Source organism: Cinclus cinclus, chromosome 2, assembly GCF_963662255.1.
Source record: "Cinclus cinclus chromosome 2, bCinCin1.1, whole genome shotgun sequence".
Classification (NCBI taxonomy): domain Eukaryota; kingdom Metazoa; phylum Chordata; class Aves; order Passeriformes; family Cinclidae; genus Cinclus; species Cinclus cinclus.
This window is the reverse complement of record NC_085047.1, coordinates 15,322,183-15,346,999: the sequence shown is the minus strand read 5'-3', so window position 1 is coordinate 15,346,999 and position 24,817 is coordinate 15,322,183. Positions and strand designations below refer to the sequence as shown.

The following is a 24,817-nucleotide window of genomic DNA, read 5'->3' as shown; positions in this document are numbered from 1 at the left end:
TCAGGCAGTGAGAAAAGAACCCAGAGCAATTAAAAACATGAAGAGCACCAAACAAACAATGTTGATTTGTTGATCTAGATGAATTGTTTTAAAGAACATATGCCTTCATCACAAATTATGGCTCATTCTCCCATCTCAAAATGAAAATAATGCAAAGGAAATAATTTAAATAATTCAGATCTGCCTTGAAATGTCCATATAAACTGGCATCCATGCCAGACTGGAAGTGTTAGTTTTGTGCTGGGGAGTTTCAACTGTGCTAATCACAGATGGGATTTTTTTTCCCTTCTGTTTTATATCTTTATGTGTCCTACATGGAGAAAAAATTAAAAACCTGTCTCTACACCCATGCAAATACTGAGAAAATCAAGCTCTTTTCCCTATGCTATATGGACTATATGTTAACTGTGACTATGTTGAAGTTTTGAAGTAGTTCCAGAGAAGGGGGGTTTAAACTGGGAGCTTGATCTCCATGGTTTCACTTTGCTTAAGGCACTCTATATAAATTCCAGGTGGCAGTCTTCTGGGATATTATGTTTAGCTTTGTGCTTCTCAAAGAGCTGGGACAACTCATTCAGGTAGTTTTGGTGGACTTGATCAACTTCTTCCTCAGAGGGTCTGTACTTCTTCTGCACTGGGATTGGCTTCCCAACTGGAAAAGAAATGCAGGTGTTAGGAGGAGCCAGTGTCATGAATGTTTTGCTCACGCTGGCACAGAGCTGAGGTCAGTACGACCACTTATCTCCTGGAGCCTGGGAGACAGCACAGCCAAGGAGGGATGGTGGCTCAGATCCTGACCAAGCTCATGGTCTCCAGGATCACACTGGTCCTTGCCTCAGTTTACCCATCTGCAAAGTTGGTTAATGTCAAAGACCCTCTGTATAACCTTTGGAAGTACGAAGTGCTGTATCCCAATACCATCCCAAGAGCTGCTTCTCACATCTCAGATGTGCTGCAGATAAGCACTATATAAAGACAGGATAATATTTGGGTTGGGCTTTCCAAGTTGTTTCCACATGGCCTCAGAAATCTGCATTGCAAATGGGGAAAGTGAAGAACAGGGGAGCCCCTCACTATTTAAATACACTTGCACTGAAGATGCTTCCGCTTTGCTCTGATTAAAAATTCTGTGAAATATCTCATTTTTATTAGGAACCAAGTACTTGCATATGTTTTAAAAATCACATTTTATTCACCAGAAAATCTAGTTATTTTGTTTCTTATCTCTGGAAGAGCCTTCTCCCAGAGCTACCAGGACCAGGACCAGGTACCTGGCAGGGGACTGAGAAGATCCATGAGGTACCTCTCTTGCTCTGGTCTCTTACTCAAATTGTGTTTTGTCAAGTGACAGAGGGTTTCAACACCTTATAAGGCTATTCTTCATCCAATTAGTGAAGAGCCCATGTGGTACTACACAGCCGATAAAACCATTGAGACAATCCAAACAGGTAGTAATACAATTAGAAGTAATTGCTGGTTGTCAAACTTAATCAGTGGTGCAAGCTCCAGCCATTCCAAACAACATTTTTAATTAAATTAATTCACAGAGCATCAGCCACACTGGTGGGCCAAGCGTGGAGATGTTGAAAAATGTATTCAAAACCAAAATTTTCTTGAAATTTGGTCTCTCACAGACATAGTCTCTGGTCAGAATGGTTCATCTTCCTCACCTGCAAATAGGTTTGGATTTGCAGATGTGTCTGCAAAGGACAGTGAACAAAGCTGAAATCTGCTTGAGTGTTCAGAGAATCACAGAATGGTTTGGCTTGGGAGTGACCTTAAAGATCATCTCCTTCCACCCTCCACTACACCAGGTTGCTCCAACCCCCATCTCAGCTCCCTTGAACATCTCCAGAGAAGCAGGGCAGCCACAGCTTCTTTGGGTAACCTGTGCCAGGGCCTCACAGCCAAGAATTTCTTCTATCCATCTAATGCTGCCATCCTGCTACTCCACACCCTTGTCCAAAATCCCCCTTCAATTTTGCCCTTCAGATTACCCCTTTCTTGGAGGCCCTTTAGGCACTGGCAGGAGCTCTAAGGTCTCCCTAGAGCCTTCTCTTCTCCAGGCTGAACATCCCCAGCTCTCCCACCCTGTCTCCCAGGTGCACCAAACCCTTAGAGCATTTCCCTTGACCTGCTGGTCCTACTTGTGTTTGTAAAACTGCCTTGGAAGATGCTTAACACAACCCTATCGCAGTGTTTGTCACCATGTTGTGGTGTTGGGGTTGTCTACATCTCACAAGAGGGGTGAGGCTGGCCACATTTGCTCTGGGGCTTTTCCCAGCACAGCCCAGATGGGCTGGGAGCTGTCATGAGCTCAAACCAGATTGCCAAACCAGGGAGGTACGTGAACAGTTTGGAAGGCAGCTTTGCAGCACATTTCTAGCCTACCACTGCTTGTGCTCTCTTGGCATGATGCTTCAGCCTGGCAGGAGGATGCCACAACCCAGGGACTGTCCCTGTTTCCCCAGTTTGGCTGGCCTGAGTGTGTCTGACATCATGTCAGAGTTCAGTGGATTGACTCACCCACAGTGCAGATGGGCCGTCGGTAGGGTATCACCCCAAAGCTGTACTGGAAGATGCCTCGTGCATGGAAGAGGGGAAGGGAGATGCCCATGATCTGCTGGAGGAAATGCTGAATCCTCCGCAGCCAGGAGCCCTTGGGATTCTTCACCTGATCAAAGAGATCATTCTCCCCAAAGGAAAAGGCAGGGACCAGGGGAGTTCTGCAGAGAGACAAAACCAATAGGGTGTCATGATCAGCAGAGCCCATTCCAAAACTCCTTCATTCTTCTCAGGAACAGAAACACCCCATTAACCAGCCAGAGAGCCAAGCAGCCGTCCCTCAGCACCCTCTTCCTCACCCATTCTGGATGGCCAGGCGCACAAATCCCTTCCTGTTCTTCAGCAGCAAGGTGAAGGATCCTGGGCGAGCATCCAGTGCCTCCTGTGCCCCACCAACAATGATGGCCAGCAAGTTCCCACCTTCTGGCTTCTGCAGCACATAGGATGCACTCTCCTTGTCAGAGGGGATGAGGCCTGGAGAGCAGAGAAGAAAAAAAAGTAAAACCCACCCGTCTGTGGTTTTCTCTGGATTTTTTTTCCTCATAATCCATCTCTGGAGAGGTGCTAAACGCTTTGTTTTCAGAGGTGAAAACCCCATCCCAGCTCCCTTAAAAGGTGCTAGATTTGCACACAGTTCTGCTGGTTGATTACACAATTATCTTTTTGCTGTCTGAATCGGAAGTGAGAAGTGACAAAAAAATTACGAAAAAAATTAAATGGGGAACTAGCTGCACTTGAGCCCTAGGAAAACTCTGATTCAATTTGTTGCCAAGTGAGACTGTGTCCAGTTCTGAATAATTCTGAAGTCAGAGAAACATTTGCTTTACGTCAAAACACACACACATTTCAGTAGATGGTGCTAATTGAAAATGGAATTTGATTAAGGATTTGGTCCCTTGGTGCTGTTTACTTGAATAAGATAGAAATCTTTAATTCAGAAATTACAAAAGAACATTGTTTTGACTATTAAAAAAATTGTTTCAGGGTCTGAAATAATTTGCACATTTAAACTTCATTGTGAAGTGGATTCAATTGACCTGAAAATGAGTTATGCACCCAACTTGGACATTACAGTGATTAAACTTTCCCTCACCTAGGTCATAAGTCTCTCATAAATCTCACTGTTTGGATTTCTCACTCTCCATGTAAATACTCTGGCAGCAGGAGCCATAGTTTATGTGGAAAACAGGGTAATGGATACCCTGGAGTGCATCAGATGGAACTGGATGCTTATGTTTAGCCTATTGAATTCTGCCCACATTCAGCTGGAGAAGGGACCATTGCCAAGGCCACTGCTGACAGATGGAGGTCATCCTGCCAGTGTCCAAAATTCACTCAAAACTCCCTTTTGACTCTCTCAGTTTAATTTTTACCCGTACATTTTCCTGTTCCTTTCCACTACATCTTCACCCCCTGCCACATGCCGTTACAGCAGCATGCTATTTTCATCCTCTGTCTCTGGATGCTGCTTCCCTGGAAGCAGCGGATGTTTCAGAAAAAGAGGGGTTTTTTTCCTCACAATTTCAAGCCTGAATATATATTTTTTATGGAAAGAAATACAGGAACATCCTGGCCTGCAGCTCTCAACATTTATGTTCACAATGAGCTCAGCATTTTGCTGTTACACAGCACCTGGCAAAGTGATGCCCTGAGCACAGAGACCATTTATGGAGTTGAACAACAGAGATATCAGCAAGGAGGGCAGTTTTTAACTTCAGAGGTTTTGGGTTGCCATCTTGAATAGCTGTGTCCATGAAAAGGATCCAATTTGCCCGAGATGAGGGAAAACAGACCCTTGACTCCTCTTCCCCATGCATCTTCACTCTATGTTCCTCAAAAAAGCACCCACACATACCACTGCTTGCCAGGGGCCCACGCTCCTTACCTCCACTCATCAAATAGTCCCTGAGGAACGGGACACGAAACCACAGTGAAAGCATCATCAGGTGGGGAGTGATGCCCGGGAAGAGTTTGGAGAAGTCAGATGCGTCTGTGCAGAAATTGAGAAAGGCTCCAGCTGCCAGGACTCCGTGGGGATGAAACCCCACCAGGTAGTTCTGCCGAGGGTCCAGTTCTGCTGTCTTCATCAACTAGACACAGGGATGAAGCCAAAAAAGGGGCCAGCGTTAGTGCTGTAACCTCAGCAGGCTGGAACACTAGCTATGGAGAGCAGATAAGGCATTTCTGGAGGGCAGTGTCTTGCACCCACCATGTATTTCTATTGGGAAAGGTCAACTGGATCAACTCCCTCATTTTTCACTGAGATGTATTTCATTGCCCACATTTCCATCTCCCCCCCGCTGGCCTAAAATGACTTTTCTAATGGCACAGTTCCTTATGTTGCTTTGAATTGGTCTGGGTGCTGTTGGGAAGCAACTTTGTTTAAAATGTCCTCCAATACATTTTCTAATATGGGGGAGGAAAAGCAAGAAAAGGATGATTTCTTCCACACAGTACCTCTTGATCCCACTACCAGAACAGCAGAGGGAGTTCATAATCACTCTGGTAGACCTACTACACAGAACAAGCACATGTCTCACCCAACAACTTGGTGTGGATCAAAGGTTTACCCTGTCCCGAAGCATGTGCCAGGCAATTCCAGGATATTTTCACACAGCGTAAGTTGAAATCTAATTCCCAGACATCTAACAGAGAAGCTGTTTTCTTCCCACTGGGGAAAGCCTGCAGGATGCCAGATGTTTGTGCAAGTGTTGGGTGCCCAGGTCCATCAAAGAGTAGTGGATATCTGCCCAAGGCTGCTGCAACTTTAGCAGGAGGGAATAGAGAATTGTCATGTCCAGCATTTTAGGGATGGGCAGCATCGATTGCAGATACGGTGCAGCTCACGGCCAGCCCTTGAGGGCTGACTAAGCAGCTTGTTAAAATCCTCAGCCCATCTGTAAGTGATATTGAAGCCTGGGTTGTACTACATGGGAGAGTGGGTACCACAGAACAAGAAGGCATGGTTAAAAGAGATAAAGGACAGCTGGGGTTTGAGCTCCATTGCATTTGTTATGGACTGCCCAGGGGAGAGGAGCTGGTGTGACAAACCCACCCTTCAGCTCTGGGGTGGTCAGACATTGAAACAAGTGGTGGGACCACGATCCCTGAAATTGTTCAAAAACATGTAGATGTGGCACTTGGGGACATGATTAAGTGGCCTTTGTGATAGTGCTGGGGAACGGCTGGACTCAATGGTCTTAGAGGGTTTTTCCAACAAGAACAATTCTGTGATTATGTTATCACAGCCACCATGCCTTTCCAGACAACCCAAAGGCATTTGTGCTCAAGAGCAACCGAAGCCCTGTGCATTTCAGTGTCACACCTCCAAGCACCCTGATTCCATCTGCACCCAGGGTGCAGTTAATGGTCAAAGCATGTGTTTTCCTAGAAGCAGCTAGAACTGCAGGTCAATCATGAGAGTGTGTTTTACTTTCTTCCATCACGGCTCATTTCCCACCTTTCTGAAAGCACTGTTGACTGTACATGTAGCCATTCAAGCACCTGCTCCTAATGAGGGGAATGGACAAACAAAAGTCCCACGACTGCCCAGGTGCAGAGGTCTCTAGGCAGGAAGAGAGGCAGATGGCTGAATTACTGAGTGCCCAAGGCCCCTGCCATCATTTGCTCTTTTTTGAGTAATCTCAGCTTGCATCAATGTTTCCTGCATTCATCTTCAGTTTCCAAACAACCTTTCATCTCCAAGTGATTTATAAGCAGGGAGGCAAGATGCTGGGGCCTGTTGGAAACTGCTACATTTCTGCTCCCTGTGTCGGGAGACAAGAAGGGGAAGGATGGTGAAAGAGGGCAGCCACTGAGTAGTCAAATTGCCTTAATGGGAGAGTTTGCCTGTGCTAAGAAACCACACATCTGTACAAATACTCCCCAAGAAACATCCAGCTGCTGTCTTGGTGCTCATCCCAATGGAAGATGAGGGAGGACAAGAACGGAAAGAACAAAGGATAGTGTTTGGACTGATAAGACAAGGGAGAATGGTTTTAAAATAAGAGAGGGATAATTAATAGTAGCTATGAGGAAGAAATTTCTTATGATGAGAATAGTGAGGCCCTGGCACAAGTTGCCCAGAGAAGCTGTGGCTTCCCCTTTCCTGGAAGTGCTCACAGCTGGGTTGGATGTAGCTTGGAGCAACCTGGTCTAGTGGAAGGTGTCCTTTTTCTAACAAGGATGAGATTTAAGGCTCCTTCCAACCCAAACCATTCTGTGATTCTCTGGTAAGACATGGTTCTGGACAACTGGCTCTGGGTGGCCCTGATTAAAAAGTGGGTTGGGCATGTTGACCTCTAGAGTTCTCTTCCAATGTTACCCAGTCTTTGAATCTGTGATTTTTGACTCCCTGATCCACGCCATGGGCAGCTGGAGGGTAGCAGCTGAGTCCCTCAAGATTTGGTGGATGTGGGTAATGTTTCTGCAAGAGCTGTCCCCTGCAGCAGCCTTGGGGAAAGAAGGTCCTTGTTTTGTCACAAAGTCGGCTCACATCTGGATGATTTGGCCAAAACTCACAGAGAAGCTAGAGAGCTTGTACAAGACTGAGAAGGAAATCTGTATCAGAGGAGAAATTTGTGCAAAGTCTCTTACACCACAGGTCTAGACTCGACACTACCCTTTTCCCTCTGGAAACTCTTCATCACAGAAACTCCATCTTCCCTTCTGGATTGTTCCCACTGTCTCACTCCTTCCCTCTCCACCTGGCAGAGGTCAGTCTCTATTCCCAAACTTCCAGGAAAGTTAATTATGTGACTCTGGACAGCCTCCCCCTCTTGTTGCCCAGCTGAATTGCCAAATGGAACTGGGCTTGAGGTGCCAAGGAATGGGACTATCCTCCATCCTGCCTTGAATGAATTGTCTTTTCCATACCCTCTGGATAGAATTTGCAATTCTGATCTTTACAAGTGAACTGAACATTTAATAATTGTTGAAGTACTCAAGGGTCCAACCAAGCTGGTGTGTGCATGAGCATGAGAAAACCCAAGGTTCTTCCGGTGAAATAAGAGCAGTTTCTCATCTCAGAGGTGTCTCAGGAATGCCAAGTTAATGTGTATGGCCTGTGGTCTAAAAGCAGCTGCTAGCAGCTCAGGGTTGCACTCTCCATGCTGAGCCGTGGGCTCGTTGACTTCCTTGAGATTCCCCTTGGCATAGTCAGGATGGTGGCTGATGCCCTGGCTGCTGACAGCAGTAATGATCCATTCTCAAAAGTGTTGTGAAGCCTTCTGGATCCCAGATGTGGGATTGTCTTGGCCTTCCTAACAAATCAAATTGTTTAGGTTGGAAAAGCTCTCTAAGATCATAGAGTCCAAATGCTCCCCCAGTACTGCCAAGGCCACCACTAATCCATGTCTCCAGCTGCCACATCCACACAGCTTTTAAATGTTTCCAGGAATGGAGACTCCACCACTGCCTTGGACAGCCTATGCCAAGGCTGAACAATCCTTTCAGGGAAGGACTTAATGAACTTAAATTTTGAAGAATGTTGTCTATTTTATGCTTCATCATGAAGAAACATAGCTTGATAACTGCAGTTTTTCAGGGCTTGCAGTTATTACTCTGTAACAGAAAACTCTCTTTATTCTGACTACTCAATTGTGGGTCCAAGACATGGGTGAGACTGCCCCAGTTCCCCCAGCTCCCCAAGAGATTTGGTGGGACCTGCTCCATGCACTGTCAGCTGTGTTAGGGAAATGCATATGAAGGCTTTTAGGAGCTCTGATAAGAGCCCATGTACTAGTGAAGGATCTCAAGCAAATTAATCCAAATTAATTTTAAACTGGATTAGTTAAATGGTATTAACATCCTAAATAGATTATTAATTTGATGATAATGATGAGGGATTAAAGTAGTTTCCATTTCATATTTAGTTTGGTCTCAATTAGTTTTGGAGTGGAATTACGATAATTAGAGTTAGGGCTTCTGAGTGACTTTATCAGCCCAGGAATTCAGCACTGGTTTAACCAGGCTTATTTAATTCATCCCTTGAGATGTGACTGGGCTGTCCTAGTTGTTCCCTACAGACTGAATTGTCCTGTCCCATTCCATGGGAAGACAGAGGACAGGCAATTCCCTGTTTAAGGCTGATGCATTAATGGTTGAGGAAAGGGTAGTGAGGCACTGAGGCAACACAAGTTGCCCAAAGAAGTTGTGAATACTCTATCTCTGGAGCCAGGTTAGGCTCAGAGAGTCTCAAGGCCTGGTTAGATGAAGCTTGGAGCAACCTGATATAGTGAATGGCATCCCTGCCCATGGCAGGGGGTTAAAACTAGATGATCTTTAAGCCCCTTCCAACCCAAATCATTCCATGATTCTGTAATTCTGTGATTCTGTGAATATGTGATTCTCTAATTCTCTAATTCTCTAATTCTCTGATTCTCTGACTCAAATAAAATTCTCCTAGAGTCCAAAGGTTTGAAGGGTGGTGCTCCAGAAGCCCTTGGAGATGTATTGTCTGAAAGGGTTAAAAAGCTGTTAAGAGAGTAATTAATCAAGTTGAGTTGACACTGCATGGTGCATGCCATGTTGGGGGACATGTAGTCAGGGAGGACATGGATGTTGCCATATCATTACATCCTTAAGGACTGATGAACATGAGGTGGGAGAGAAGGAGCAGCATAACATTACCCCCACAGTCACTCAGAGAGCAGGAAAGGTTAGGAGATGGAGGAAAAAAAGTTAGGAGACCTGATCAGCAAGTACCTGGCTTCTGTGTTTGAAGTCTCCCAAACTGAACTGCTACTGTTTTTCTATCCTCTGGTCCCCAACTCTGTTTCAATGGATGTTGTAGTAATCTGCTCTTAAGTAGGATAAACCTCCTTTGAACTTTGTACTAAACAAATCCTCATGTCTCTGGCTGTCCATGGACACCTCCCAAAAACATCTCTTGCAGGATGGAACATGCAGCCAGTTTCTCTGTGGGAAGAAGCCCAGTAAAGATACCCAAGAAACCCCACTAGATCTGAAGAAGGACAAATTGTGCCAAGCTGAAAAGAAGCAGGTCACGCACCCAAGGGTGTCTGGATGGGAGACCAAAGGCAACTATCTGAGCAGTGCCAGCAGCTTCTGAGGAGGATGGGTTTCAGGTCCCAGCAATGGTGAGAGTCTGAGAGGGGCAGTTGGAAATAGTGAGATCTTTGAGCCCTGGGGTTTTCTCCTGGTGCCACAATGCCAGGTCAGAGCTGTGTTTGCAGCAAATATTGGAGAATCTGACCAGCCTGGTGGATTTAAAATGAGTTTGGATGGGACATCACCACCCTCACCTCCAAAGCTGGGTAGGGATGGAAGCTCCAAAACGCTCAAGTCCTCCCTTCCTCTTGTAGGACTTCCTTTATCCAGTGGATTAGCAGTGCAGGGTGGGACAGAGTCCTCCAATGGATCTCAGCCATGGCCCCCCCTGTTACTAAAGGACATTCCAGAACAGAAAAGAGGGCCAACACATGGGACAGAGAAGTTCCTCAGAAAAGGATAGTGTGGTGGCTTTGAGCCATTTGGCCATGCCTTTCTTTTTCCCTGACAATACCTCTTCCAGCCAACAGAAGGAAACAAAGGGAACAGTCAAGACCTCTGGAAATCAGAAATTGTATTTAATGTCACGGGCCGTGGCACAAGTCCCCAGTTACAAATAATACCACTCTTCTGTGAAAAGAAAGGAAAAATTCCTGGCAGGGATTGGTTCAAATGAACTGGAACTATCCCGTCTACAGTGCCTTGCAATTCCCCAGAACCACAACACACTCAAATAACCTCTGTTACAGTTTGTGCCATGATGAGAATGAGCGAGCCATGGGATGAAGTCTTCCCAAATTACAGCTTCAAGGGTTCAATTAATTCGCCAATAAAACATTTTAGTTATGCTAACAGAAAACGTTTACACCAGCAAGACCACAAGCACAACGACAGATTTCTGCAGACAGCAAGGTCCACCTGGCACTTAAATAACCCTAAGGCTTGTAAGAAATGTCCTGTGGCTCTTCACAAGGAGAAAAGAGTGTGCTGAAGACTACAGGGACTTTCCCTGTACAGCAGGTTCTTTCCAGGCTGCCCTGAATAAAGCTGGCATGATTATCCCTACTGGGGTTGCTCTGAATGATGACAGCAGTTGAAAACAAAATATGTCCCTGTCTTGATTTAAAAGACAAATGTCTGCCAAGGAAGGTGGGAACCTTCCTGGAACAGTCAATATCCCTCTTTCCAAGTAATTGTAATTTCAAAATTACAGGGCTTTCAGGCAAAAAAAAAAAAAAAAAAAAAAAAAAAAAGAGAAAAAATCAAAGTCCTGGAGGCCGAGTACTCAAACTCCTGCAGCACCACATGACTGCTCTCATCAATCCCCTTATGGAAGGAGGGCAGGAAGGTGAGACCCATCCCCACCAAGCCTTGGGTCTGAGTTCACAACTTGTGGTGGCATCATGCCTCCACTCCGAAAAACCATGAACACAAAAGCCTACTCCCCCACCCAAAAACTCCCCAACTCCACAACAACTCCACTGGAATCTCAGACTTTCTTTTGTGTCTTGACCACTGAGTATTCACCCAAAAAGCCACCCCCTTCCCCTTCCAGGGTCTCCCTGATAACAAAGGGAAGAAATTCCCCAAGAAACCTAATAAACCACAACAGTCCCCAATATTGTCTGAGACCTTAACTTGCTAGAACAGATTTATAACCCAGGTTGTGTGATCCAAAGGTAAGACATCTTGCCTAAGCCAAGCATCCAGCCCTAACTTTCAGTCAGCAGAAAAGATGGTGAGTTCTGCTTGAGGACTGTGGTAAAGATAGATATTGTCAAGCTTGTGCTAACGCTTTCCCCATTTCACTTCCCTTGTCTGAGGTTGCCAAAGCACCGTGGCTGTATGAGGGAGGATGGGGATGGGATGGGATGGGATGGGATGGGATGGGATGGGATGGGATGGGATGGGATGGGATGGGATGGGATGGGATGGGATGGGATGGGGCTGGGGAGAAAAATCTGCAATGTCCATTCACTTGGCATGGGGACAGAATTTTTTTTTATTGTTTAGGCTGAGTGCATCCTTCATTGTAAAGATGCACTGATAAAGGATGAGGAACGGATTATGAAAATGGAGATAGGGTTTGGGCAGCAGCAGACAGATTACTGATTGCTTTTTGAACATAGAATGGATAGAGCAGTCCACGGCATCCAATATCACTCTGTAGGCAACATCAACACAACTTCTGATATCACAGGTTATCTGTTCAGACATACTCTAGCTCAAACAGATTAATTTTAAACCTTTTGGTATGTTTTCCACAACATTATAATGCAGCTGAGCTCAGTCATGTGTTGGAATTGAAGAATCATAGATTCATTTAGGCCGTAAAAGCCCTCTGACAAGTTCAACTATTACCCCAGCACTGCCAAGGCCATGACTAAAGCATGCTCCCAAGTGCTTCATCTACATGATTTTGAAACAATTCCAGGCCAATTGAAGGACTATAATGAGGGCATATTTTAAAATAAATAAATAAATAATTTTCCAAACCCGGATTACAATAGGTTTAAAATGCAGGGAAATAAAGTGGAAATAACTTCTCTGGGTAACGCACTGGACTCTGACTTAGTTTCTCAATGCAGTTTTTCTCATCCCACTTTTCAAAACAAAGTCGTTCGGGTCCTGCCTGATTCTGATTCTCAAATCATTAATTCAAATGAAGTCAGCTCCAAGAAGGATAAATCCAGGAGCACAGTGGTACTTTTGGAAGGGTGGTATTGGCAGAAGGTGCAGCTTGCACACACTGCAGTGGCCTGGCTCAGCACGGGAATGCTCCGTGTACTGCAGCACACTGCAAATTCACACTGCCCAGAAAGCAGGTGCTCATCCCAACCCCTATTTGCTCCCAAGACTGCAAACATGCACAGGGATCCCTTAAAAGCAGTATTTAAAGATGTTTCCTAAAATAAGACAGCTGCACTTGCTGCCTCCAAACACTTGACCATGCTAAGTTTGCTGCTGGGATCTGGCAGGATTAGGTGCCATATTTAATCTTCCCAGAATGCCTAATTCTCCAGGGCTTAACAAACTCCATCTACACATAAATACAGCCCAGAGTCCTAGAAGCCAACCTAGTCTGTGTCCCCAGATCCTTCTCCCTTGTGTCCCTTGTGCTGGGAATTTGGGCAAGTGGGGCTGTTCAGCCAGAGGAAGAAAAGGTGAGACCTTAGAGACCCTGCCAGTGTCTTTAGCCCCCTGCTAAAGGGGCTCCAAGAGAGCTGGAGAAGGAATTTGGACAAGGGTCTGGAGGGACAGGACAAGGGGGAATGGCTTCCCACTGTCAGAGGGCAGGGTTAGATGGGATATTGGGCAGAAATTCTTGGCTGTATGCTGAAGCCCTGGGACAGGTTGCCCAGAGAAGCTGTGCCCAGCCATCCCTGGAAGTGTTCAAGGCCAGGCTGGACAGGGTTTGGAGCAACCTGGTCTAGTGGGAGGTGTCCCTGCCCATGGCAGAAGCGTTAGAACTACGTGATCACTGGGGTCTCTTCCAACACAAAACATTTTCCGATTCCATAATTCTATGACTGAGAAAATATTTTTGAGAAACTGTATTATGTGACTGCCTGGTTGTAATGCTCTCTGTGCTAAGTCTCTTTTAAATTCTTCTGCTGTCCTTTTGTGGAACTCCCTCTGTTTTCTCCCGGGAGCTGCAGCCAAAGCCCGCACCACGCTCCCTCTACTGGTGTTAGTGGTCCTCCCACAAAAAAAGGACGGACACGGAATGCAGCGAGGCGTTCAGGAGCGGAGTTCCACGTTCCTCGGAAAGGGACAGGAGAAGGGTCATTGCTGGGCTGAGCTGGCAGCTACATTTCAGCGGACGGGTTGGTCCAACACTTCCCAAATGGTGGCTTACACCACTTTCAAAATTATTGGTAAATTACAAGTAATTTAGAGAATGCATGTTGCATATAATTACTGCAGTCACATAAATCATTGAATTGCGGTATGTTGTGGGTTTGAATGTGAAAAATCATGTAGAGAATAGAAATTTTCCGTTCCCATGAAGTTGATGAATAGAGCTTAAAGATTAACTAGCAAAAAAAGATAAAAGGATGTAAAGGTATGCACATTAGATTATAAATATAGCTGACCAGTGGAGGAACAGATAAAGAGGGCTACAGTGGTTTTTTTGCAAGTTAGGTAACAAGAAGCAACAGCATATGCCCAAAGAAAAAATTCAAGGAACGGTCACCTTTAAAATTGAATTATTCACTGAATAGGACCACCAGAGATCCCTTTAGAGGACCATCCATGATCAAAAAATGATTTCCAGTAGAAGGCAGGTGCATGAAAATTAGTTCTAGGAAAAGTGATGTTTATGTATTAGCTAGGAGACACTCCTTAATGAATACATGATTTTAATGTTGTAAAGCCTCGCCACACTCATTAGATTAAAGGAGGCACCCTTGCAATGTGTTCTGCACAGATAAAGAATGCTTACTTTCTAACACTTCAAATTGTGTTAGAAAGTTCAGTTTCTGGCTGATTTCAGTATCAGAGGGACCTTAAAATTCCACTACCTGCCATGGGCAGGGACACCTTTCATTAGACCAGGTTGCTCCAAGCCCTGTCCAACCTGGCCTTGAACATTTCCAGGGATGGGGCAGCCACAGCTTCTCTGGACAGCCTTTGTCATGGCCTCACTACCCTCACAGCCAAGAATTTCTTCCCAATGTTCCATCTAAATCTATTCTCTTACAGTTTGAACCCATTTCCCCTTGTTTCATCTCTATAGTTCCTGATGAACAGTCTCTCTCCATCTTCCCTGTAAGTCCCTTCAGATACTGGAAGATGCTGTGTGGTGTCCACACAGCGTTCTCCAGCATGAACAGCCCCAGCTTTCTCAGCTATCTCCATACAGCAGGTGCTCCAGTCCCCCTGTCAACTTCATGGCCTCCTCTGGACTTGCCCCAGAAGTGCCATTAAAGCTTCTTGTGTTGGGAGCACCAGAACTGTGCACAGTGTTCCAGGTGTAATCCTATGAGGGCAGAGAAGAGGGTTATTTCTGTTTGAGCAGCAAAGCTGACGGACATGTCATGTCTGATCCTCACTTTGCTCCGGCTCCCCTTAATTCTTATCCCACACCCTACTCCATGCAGGATGGACTCTCAGGTTGAGTTCCTATTTTTCCTTTTCCTTTTTTCCTGGTGGGCTCTTTAGCTTTTTGAGCTCCCAACTTCATTATTCTGGACTGCAGCACCCAGCTTCTGACTCCAGGTGATCCCTGACCAGCTAGGCGCATCCCATCTGAGTTCTCTCAACAGGCAATGTATTCCTGAAGGAATTATCTCAGAAACTCCCATTGCCTGGTCTATCCGTGGAGCTCTCTTCCTTGCACAACCCATGAGCTCTTCTGCTACATTGCTGAGATTTGTGCCAAATTGGGATGGCTCTGAGGCAGGACTTGCTGCTGCTCCATACAATGCCAAGGGGACACCAGATAAAAGAGTAAAGGCAAAGGCCAGACACATGCATTAAGTAAATTGGGGAATGTCACAGAAATCCCTCTCAAGAGAGCAGCAGCTCTGTGAGACTACCCAGTGCACCCACAGCTTTACCTATCCATCCCCCTCCTCAGCAGAATAGGATAGTGACATTGCAGGACACCCAGGATCTTTTGGATTTTGACTAAAACATGGCAGTGCCCATTGGGTAAATTCTGAGCAACGTGAAGGGCATGAATGTTGCAATATAGACATGGAAAACAAAGGTGAGAATTCCCTAACAGCTGGAATGCAGCAAGGTTAAATAGGCACAGAGAAAACAGATGATTGAAGGATGAGGTTTGTAAAAATGGTAATCCCCATTTTTTACTGTGTCTTTGAGTAATCTGGGAGCTGGGAAGATTATACTTCAACACCAAACTCCCAGCACCCCATGCCATGACTTCTTGCCCCAGACTATATCCAGACTCCAAGGACAAAGCTGGTCCCTGGAACACTGAAGAGCTGATGGGCTGGTGGTACTTACCGTGATGGGGAAATAGTCCCTCATGTACCTCCAGACGACGCAGTTCCGCACGACGTGGCTCCGCCGCCCGCCCTTGCTGGGTTTCTCCCTGTCTATTAACCACCATGCAGCATAGAGGACACTGACCAGCCAAAAACGAGTGAAGAAGAGGCCGATGAAGGCAGCTATACAGCACTGTGCTGAAAGAAAAGCCAGCAGTGACTTGATAGTTGGATTGGGTGGACTTTGGGAGAGGAATGGCTCATTTGGAGAGGCATTTTGGTCCTGGGATGGAGCCTCCACTGGGCTTGCTGCTGAATTTATCAGTGTGAAGGCACCCCTGATGCAGAGGTGGTTTCTTTTCTATCTGCCCCAGGAACCTGAAAAAACACCAAGCACCCCCTTGTAGCAACCACCAATTTCTCCAAAGGCCACCATGACCCCCTCTTCCCAAAAGACGGATGAATCTCACTCCATTCACAATGTTCTCATGGATCAGTTCTATCCCTTTGCTGTCTTGCTTTTCCCTGGAGTCAGACTAATCCCTGCAATTATAATGGCCTTGTTTTACCCCAAAATTCCTGTTAATGCCCCCTAATGACACGTGACATGTTGGAATGACAGTAAATAGTGTCCTACATCTAGTCTGTACAGTCCCCAATAGCTTTATCTAGAGCTAATGATAACCCATTTTAATTGTGTCCATGATTTACACCCATAGATAAGATTTTACTCTTTACTGAGTTTTTTGTTATTGATTTTGGACCCTTTCCTCCACTTCTCCATTTCAGTCTTAACTCTAATCTTGGATTCTAGAGGATTTTCAGTTCTTTCAACTCTGTGTCATCATGAATTTTATAAGAATGCTCTATTTCATCCTCTAAGACTTCTGTGACTTGGGACTTCCTCCAGTTAGTGCCCAGCTGTGACCTCTACCTCCCACCTCCCTTATCACCTGTGTTTTGGCATGGGAACAAGAGAACAAAAGTCTTTGTGCAAACAAACATCACTTAGTACATAAAATCCCACCCAAGCCCAACACTGTCTGTCTGCATGTACTGGACAGTGATTTTGGCCACCAAGCTGCCACCTGGTAAAGCAGATGTGCTCCTGGGAGGAGCTGTGTCCTCTCCATCTGTCCCTCTGGAACACTTGGTATTATTTGTGAAGGGGAAGACTGAGCTGAAGAAAACCCAGATTCATCCAAGTCCCTTGTCTTCCCCAGCTCATGGATTACATAATGTTTTGCATATTTTGTTCTACTTTGGGTCCTCATTTCAGATCTACCACCTAGGGCTGGAAGATATGAGGATGGAGATGCCCTGCTCAGCTTCATCTTCAGCTGTGATACAAATGCATCCACACCCTCATGCTCTGAGACATCTTTTCCATATTTGGGAGTCACCTGACACCTGCTTTCTCCACTCCTCTCAGCTAAACCCTGTCAGAGAAGTGGAATAGGATGCTCTCATCTAAGGCATTCATGTACCTCCTGTTTGCTTTCACTAAAGGATAAATAAGTGGATCATGTTTGTAGCCTTTTGGTTTTTTTTTGGTGGTGATAAGTCATCCTGATTACAAAGCTATGAATTGAAAAGCAAATTCTTGCCCTTTTTTAAAACACTGTCATGATGGTACCAATAATTCCCATGGGGAAAAAAAGCACAATAATCTATCAGGTTCCTAAATTGCCTAGGAGCTGAGATGGGATTGCATTTCTTCCTGTAAATAGAAACACTGCAGCAGGAACTTGGGGAGGCACTAAGAATTTTGCAGTGGGAAAAAAACTGCAGGTCTCAGCAAAGCAATAGGCCTTACCTGTAATGCATTGTGCAGGTCAGAAAGAACCACTGCTCGCACCTGGTGCTACATTTTTAGTGGAATTGTAGAAGTCTCCTCAAATCTGGCCTTGAACACTTCCGAGGATGGAGCAGTCACAGCTTCTCTGGGCAACCTGTGCCAGGGCCTCACCACCATCACAGCCAAGAATTTCTGCCCAGTATCCCATCTAACCCTGCCCTCTGTCAGGGGGAAGCCATTCCCCCTTGTCCTGTCCCTCCAGACCCTTGTCCAAACACCCTCTCCAGCTCCCTTGGAGCCCCTATAGCTCTGGAAGAGTTTCTCCCTGGAGCCTTCTCTTCCCCAGGATGAACACCCCCAGATCTCCCAGCCTGTCTCCAGAACAGAGGGGCTCCAGCCCTTGAAGCACCTCCATGGCCTCCTCTGGACCTGCTCCAACTGGAGTCTCACAAAAGTGGAACAGAATAAGAGAATCCCACCCCCCCACCCCCCCCCCCTACACTTCTTTTTCAAATAGCACAGACACAGACTTTGTAACTCTCAAGAAGTGTATAGAACATGAACTGCAGCTCCAGGGTCCACATAATAAATAAACACAATTTTACTGCACCTGGGAGCCAGGTCATCAGGTCTGCTGCAAAACTATGCAGTGCCTAATTGTCTTTTTATCATACTGTGCAAAGCTCAAAGTGCATTCTGCAAAGTGAAGGAGTAATTCTGATCCAAATCCATGCTTTATCTCACAAGTATATAATTATTAGTTTCTTCCTTGATTCATTTGCAATTTGACTTATTTTTTTCCCCCAGAGCAGAATTTGCACTCAGTGACCTTCACTCAACATTAAGATTTGGGGTTTTTTGTCCTTTTGAAATGTTTTGGTGCTCTGTGGGAAAGGAGCCCATTCCTGTCCCAGAATGGACTGTCAGTCTGAAAGTTATTATGGATGGGACTAAAGAGAAAGGAAGGTTCCAGAAAATGTACAGGTAAATATGCATCCAAACCAATTCCAGCTTTAGGCAGGCACCTGATCATTTATGGTCTGTAATTTGGTGAGGAGGAGGAACTCTGTACCACTATCTGGACATGACACTTTCTGAGCCACCAGTGGCAGGATATGTGCCACAGAGCTCTCTTAGTTCTTCCCAAAAGTCATGTCAGGTCCACAAACTGAGTCCACCACCGCCAGTCCCACTGCTCAGAAAAAATGGGCAGGTTTGGGTATAAGGTTGCATACAGATGTGATCTTCATCTCCTCCTTCTGCAGGTCCGGTCTCCTGTGCTGCAGCTCAATGGCACACATTGATTGTTAAAAAATGGCTTAATGGCCCTTAGACAGAGCTCCTTCAAGGCAGACAAGAACAGGGTTAAGAGTATCATGCAAGTCATTGCAGATGCATCAGTTCTGTTACCTGAAAACATCCAGATAATTCTGGGCTGGGCTGAGATTAGCAGCTGCACTGTCTACATTGTCATGGGAAGTGGAAACTGCTTCAAACCAAAACTAAAACCAAAGGGTCCCTGACAAGAAGGAATGGCACATGCACACCCTAAATCTTGCACTTTCTGATGAGTCCACATTCAGGAAGGTTTCTCTATGGTGTCCATGGTGAGGTTTGGCTCTGGATGAAGCATTCATATGATGGTCCTGGACTCTGCAGTGCAGCTCTTGAGCAGGGGTGCAGCAACTTTTCACGGTACAGGACCCAGCATCTCACATCTACATGGCTGTGGGACTCAGCAAAGAAAACACACATCAATGTGTATTTGATGGCTGTTTTGGATTTTTTCACAGATCAAGTGGTTTCCTGGGCTGGATTCCTTCAAAGAAACTCATAGCAAAAATGAAGTGGTGGGTTTCTTATGCTGAGTTGTTTTGCTGTGAGCTGTAAATCCCTCTCTGGATGAGAAAATGACCATATCACAGAGAGCACAAATATTCCATGGGCTCCAAGTGAGCCATGGATTCCAAAGGAGCCACAGGCTTCAAAGCACATGGAGGACTTTTCTGGCCAAATCTAAGCAGGGGTCATATCCCATCAAAGTGCTCCTAACCCAAAATTTGTTAATTCAGCCTGAAATAGAGAAAACTGCTGCCCACAGAAAGAGATTTTTGTTATTGCAACAGCCCTGAAGTGAGTCAGATTCATACTGCATTTGTCAGGGTTTCCAAGATCATCACGGAATCACAGAATGCATTGGGTTAGAGGGATCTTAAAGACCATCCAGTTCCAGCTGCCCTGCCGTGGGAAAGGATGCCTTCCACTAAACCAGGTTGTTCAGAGTCCCATCCAAACTGGCCTTGAATGCTTCCAAGACACATGTTGCTGTGCCAGCCTGGAGTCCTTGATTGCAACCACCTATACAGATACTGCACCCTTGGGCACAGCTGATCTGGGCAGGCTGTGGACTACACTCAACTGGTACCACACGGCCTTTGAGCCAGCCCTGATGACTGCAAGGTTCAAAGGCTGTGTGTGGTACACTGGGTCTGCAGAGGCAGCGTGCCCAGCTCTACTGCCCCTGCACTGGGTTTGTTTGCCGTGGTTCAAGCCCTGCACTCGTGGTTCTGCATGGTGTGTCTGGATGGGTGTCCATGCCTGGTGGAGAGTGGGAATGAGAGAGGCAGAAGGAAGCAATGCAGCAGGCTTGGGCACCAGCCTGCTGATTTCAGTTCTCTGCAATAGCCTGATTCCACTCCATTACAAGGGGGCACTGGTCAGTACTTGGATCATGTACTGGGAAGGCAATGGGTCACCACTCCATGCCCTGCAGCCCATTCTTACACCTTGCACTCCTCCAGCAGCTGTCAGCCTCTGAAATAAACAGAGCCCTTTGTCTCCATGCTCTTGCCAGGAGCATCCTCCAGAAAACCGGCAGTGTGGACAATGCCAGCCTGCTGCAAGCGATGCTGGAGCAGAGCTCCTTGCCAGCTCTGGGGCCGAGCTGCTGCCCTCACCCAGCATCCTGCCAGGAATGGATGAGGAGACCCTCCCCCGGTTCTTGGCTTCCTAGGGGATGCATTTGCACTCACATAGCAACAGCCGCCTGCACTCCGAGCTGCTGGGATCTCTGGCCAAAGGATTGAGCAGCGGTCAGACGGGTGTTCCAGAGCCCTTTTCTGGCAGCAGAAGCACAAAGCCTGTCATCCAAACAAAGGAGCAGCCAGCAGCTAAATCCTGCCCATGGCAAGTCTGAGCTCAGTGCCTGAGGATTATAACAGTGCAACAAGGGGTGTTTGGCAGCTCATGGGATGAAAATAAAGGTATCTCTTAGCATCTAGCTTATGCAGTTGTTAGACTGGGTGATTTTGGGGGGAAAGCTCCAAGCTTAAAGAAATTTTGTAAAATGAACCAAACCAGCTGGAATTGCTTCATAAGGTTTTCGTTATCACCTTTCTAGTGCTCTTCTTAAGAGCATTTCTTAACTGCTTTTGGTATTCAGATTGTATCACCAAAAGAAACCCAAACCAAACCCAAAAACAAAACAAAACAAATATGCAAAAAAAAAAAAACCAAACCCAAACCAGACCAACCGACCAAACAAACAAACAAACAAAAATGCCGAGCAACAAATCAAATTCTGCCAGGGAAACATGATAAGCTCTTGAAGGCCAGCCATGGGAGGAGGGAGCAGATTTGGGTCTCAGCCTCATGCAGAGTAAGCTGCATTTCCCTGCAGGAGGTGGAGCCTGTGTTTGCAAATAATTCCTACAACTGCAGAGGATTCCTCCCTCCTGGCCATTTGTTGTCATTCTGCTGGCTCTAGAAGTCATTTCCATCTCTGGAAAGTCAAGTGCCAGCTTGTTCCCAATACCAAGAAGAGAAAAACCTTAAGTACAAATTGTTTTATTGGAAAACACTTGAAACTCCATAAGCCCCAACTGCATCCATGCTGGGAATGGGGATGTGCTGTTGGATCCCCTGTTAACACTGTCACCATATTTCTACTGCATCCCAACTGAATCATGCACTATGGAAGGAAATATAGATGCAGGGGCAGAGAGGGAATCATGGAGCTCTCCAAAATGTCCCATTCTGGCCATCTATGACCAAGGCTGCATGGCTCTTGCCAGATCTTTCCAAGATACATTTGTGTCTCCTCCTGCCAGGTGTTCTCTGGCGGCAGAACGTTGGTGACAGGTGGGACCTCTTCTGCTCAGGGAGATCCCCAGGGTTTATAACACAAGTACACAATGGCAACAAGGGTGGCTGTTTGGGGCGTCTCTTCCAAAAAAAAAAAAAAAAAAAGAAGGTAGCTTTACCCATCCTGGTGACCATCAATGGCTCCTGACCTCTTGAATTGCCCAAACTGGGCTAATGTGTAGCTCAGAAAAGTGATACTTAGAGGAACCAGGGATTTGTCTTTACAAGCAAACTGTGAGTCTTCTGGTAGATAAAACTGGTATTGAGAGATAAAAGAAACAATGGGAAAGATTCCACTGATAAATGGAATGGGAGAGGTCTGTCTTTACAAACAAACTGTAGGTCTGCCGATAAATAAAACAGGATGCTGGGAGAAACAATGGGAAGAACCATAAATTCCATAGGAATTCCGCTGAATGACACTAGGAAAAGGGCGGGGGGAGTATATATTAGAGGGGAATCTTAGGTATCAGGCATTCCAGGAAGTCTGTACCTCTCAAGTACCTCAGTCAATGGGGAAAGAAAGAGGCAAATGCGGACGGGAAATTGGGATAAAAAGGAGGCTGCATCCTCTAAACTTTTGAGAGACCCCAGGGGAAATGCTGCATGGCTTCTCCCTTTCTTTGAATAAAGTTACAGGACTCCTCTGTCTCCTTTTCGGACATAAACCTCTGGTGTTTGTGGATTAGTTTTCCTAACACTTAGCATGGGCCAATCCCATAGCAAGAAACTAAATTTAAAGAGCTGTCTGGACCAGTATGGCACAGTCATCTGGTCCATCAGATACTGGTGCAAAGGTTCAGGCTCAGGTCTGGGGCAGATTTTGGAAGGACCCATCTCAAAAACTGAGTGGGAGTCTGAAGCACAGCCTGTGCTTTCTGTGCAGGTATAGTTCTGGAGATGTTTGTGTACCAGTACAAGGATACACACAAATATATGCTGTGTTTTGGGCTAGTCACCAACTGTCTTGACACCTTAAATGAGGAGATTTACACACATCCCATCTGAGATTCTCAACTAGCATAACAGTGGGAAACTCGGTGATGCTACCTTTCAGCTTGGCTCCTGATGGGCTGTAAATGGCCCCAGACATTTTACACTGATAACCTACCTCTGATCCTACCATCTCTTTATTTCCCTAAAAGTAGGAAACACTGGAATGTCACCTTCCAGCCTGATGGGTTGTTAATGCCCCAGGCAGTTTGCACTCTCTGATGATGTGCCTCTGTGTCTCCCATCAACATTTCCCTGTGCATCCCATCCAAAACTACATGTATGTCATTTCCATCAGCACCTGATGCCATCCACCAAGCAGTAACTTTGTCTGCATCTCAGTTTGCTGATGTGTCTTTTCCTCAAACTGCTTGGGTTTTCTTGGAAAAATTGCCTTTTAGAACGTGCAGCAGCATCTGTAAAAAGTGAAGTGTCTGTTCCCAGGTCTGCAAAAGCAGAGTTCCCAACACTCTTCCTACGGTACCGTTCCTCAAGTATGACAATTCTATTTCCTATCCCTAACACCAAGTAGAGCAACAGCTTAAACCAGGAAAATGCTAAAGAGCAAGAGAAGCCGACCCCCCACCCCCGGTTTAGAGGCTGTAAATATTCCCATGCACAGGCAGTAAGCCATATACTTCCTTAGTGCCACTGTGCTCTGATCAGGTGGGGAGGAGAAGCCAAAAACGCTGGCACAGATTGCTCAAAGAAGCTGTGGCTGCCCCATCCCTGGAAGTGTTCAAGGACATGTTGGACGGGGCTTGGAGCAACTTGGTCTAGAGGAAGGTGTCCCTGACCATGGCAGGGGACTGGGACTGGATGATCCTTAAGCTCTCTTCCAACCCAAACCACACTGCAATTCTATGGAAAGCTTCTCTGGCTTCTCAGAAAAAGGAAAAAGTGATGTCTCTTACCTAGACCTAGGAAGCTGAAGATCCATTGAGCCACTGATGCTGTCTGAAGCCTTCTCTGCAATGGCACAGACCGTGGAGCAAACTCAATCTTCATCTTGGGCTCTGCACACACGTCTGGCAAGGAGGAGGAAGCAAGAGGTACATGCAGAGTGCAAAGTCGCCCATCAATATCTGCCCAGCGTTACAGTAGGAGGAATTGTGCAACATACAGTCACAGTGGCAGCTGGCACAGCACCATCCCGTACTGGGAGGAGAAAGAGGGAGGTGTCATGGACTTTACACCATCATGACTCACAGCATTGTTAGATGGTGACAATGTCATGCTTCCACCACCCAAAGTAAACTCCATTCAGGACCCAATCCTGCCTTCAAAATTGCATCTCTTTCAAATTTTGTAATATTTGGATGTTGGCAGAGACAATGAGGAATTCCTGCCTGGTAAGCCAGTTTTATTTTCCCCCTTCCCCTTCAAATCACCCTGTGTACAGCAAGGAGGGAGAAGCAGAAGGGATGAACACAGGCAGGTCACTTTTTTTCACAAGTGATGTGATGTGGATGGGTTTCAGTCTCAGCCAAGGAGGTGGGCAGTCAACACAAGGGTGTGTGACTGCTGAGCAGCCTCATGCCTCTGCCAAGACATGGATGGATGGGGCAGATGAGTTTTTATGTGCATCCTTGCACACATTTATACAGGTGTAGACAAAGGAAATACTATTCCTGATTTGCATTTGTATCTCCAAGCACAGTGTGAGCCTCTGCCTTGTCATATGCAAAGAGGTGCAATTTACTATGTGGAAAAAATAAATTAGAAATTTGTGGGGAAAAATCCTCAAGGAACTGACAAGCCACTCAGGTAAGCAAAGAAGTCATCTCATGGGAGGGCTGGGAAAACCAAAGGTCTCATTGTAACCAGGATACAGAACAGAACTCTGAACAGACTCCACTGAACTATGAGCACTGTGAAAGGACTGGCCACGTACAAAGGCTTCACTTACACGTCTAAGGGGCATTTCAAATCCCAAGGTCACTACAGCCAAGACTAAAAACAACCTTTGGCAGAAGCAGATTAGAGATGTTAGCTACAAAATAATCCCTCCCCTTTGTCAGGCCAAGGAAGGTACTGGACTATGAGGGATCTGTTAGACTCAGTTTGCCAAAATCACTAGGATAACGGGGCTCTGGTGAATCCCCAAGGGATCTTTTCCTAAAGGTGTTGGTTGGTTTAACTGAACTAAAACTGGTTTAGATTTCACTCAAATCTCTCCCCATCATTTGTCTTCTACTGTAAATGTCAGAACCCCGCCTGCTTCAAGAAAGCAAAGGAGGATTTTAATTCTTTCAGCACAGTTACCTGGAGACAGGATGTTTCCTGGTGAGGAACCATCAGTGATTTTCCAAAATTCTGTGGGGAGATCTGTGGGCCCAGGACTCCTGGT

The 24,817-nt window shown here is 45.9% G+C and overlaps 1 protein-coding gene across 1 annotated transcript; it reads right to left on the bottom strand.

Moving 5' to 3' along the window:
* Positions 1–497: 497 nt before the first annotated feature.
* MOGAT2 (monoacylglycerol O-acyltransferase 2) lies at positions 498–23,475 on the bottom strand. Its single transcript, XM_062511729.1, has 6 exons — positions 23,382–23,475; positions 15,553–15,731; positions 4,451–4,655; positions 2,865–3,039; positions 2,527–2,726; positions 498–652 (listed from the first exon to the last, which is right to left on the bottom strand). Exons 1-6 carry the CDS (start codon positions 23,473–23,475, stop codon positions 498–500), a joined length of 1,008 nt encoding a protein of 335 aa, XP_062367713.1.
* Between the last annotated feature and the right edge of the window lie 1,342 nt (positions 23,476–24,817).

Coding starts and splice junctions, on each gene's coding strand:
- MOGAT2 (XM_062511729.1), bottom strand. CDS start 23,475: ATGAAGATTGAGTTTGCTCCACGGTCTGTGCCATTGCAGAGAAGGCTT. Junction 3,040..4,450: donor GGACTATTTGATGAGTGGAG/GTAAGGAGCGTG, acceptor TCTGCTCTCCAG/GCCTCATCCCCTCTGACAAG. Junction 2,727..2,864: donor CGCCTGGCCATCCAGAATGG/GTGAGGAAGAGG, acceptor GTCTCTCTGCAG/AACTCCCCTGGTCCCTGCCT.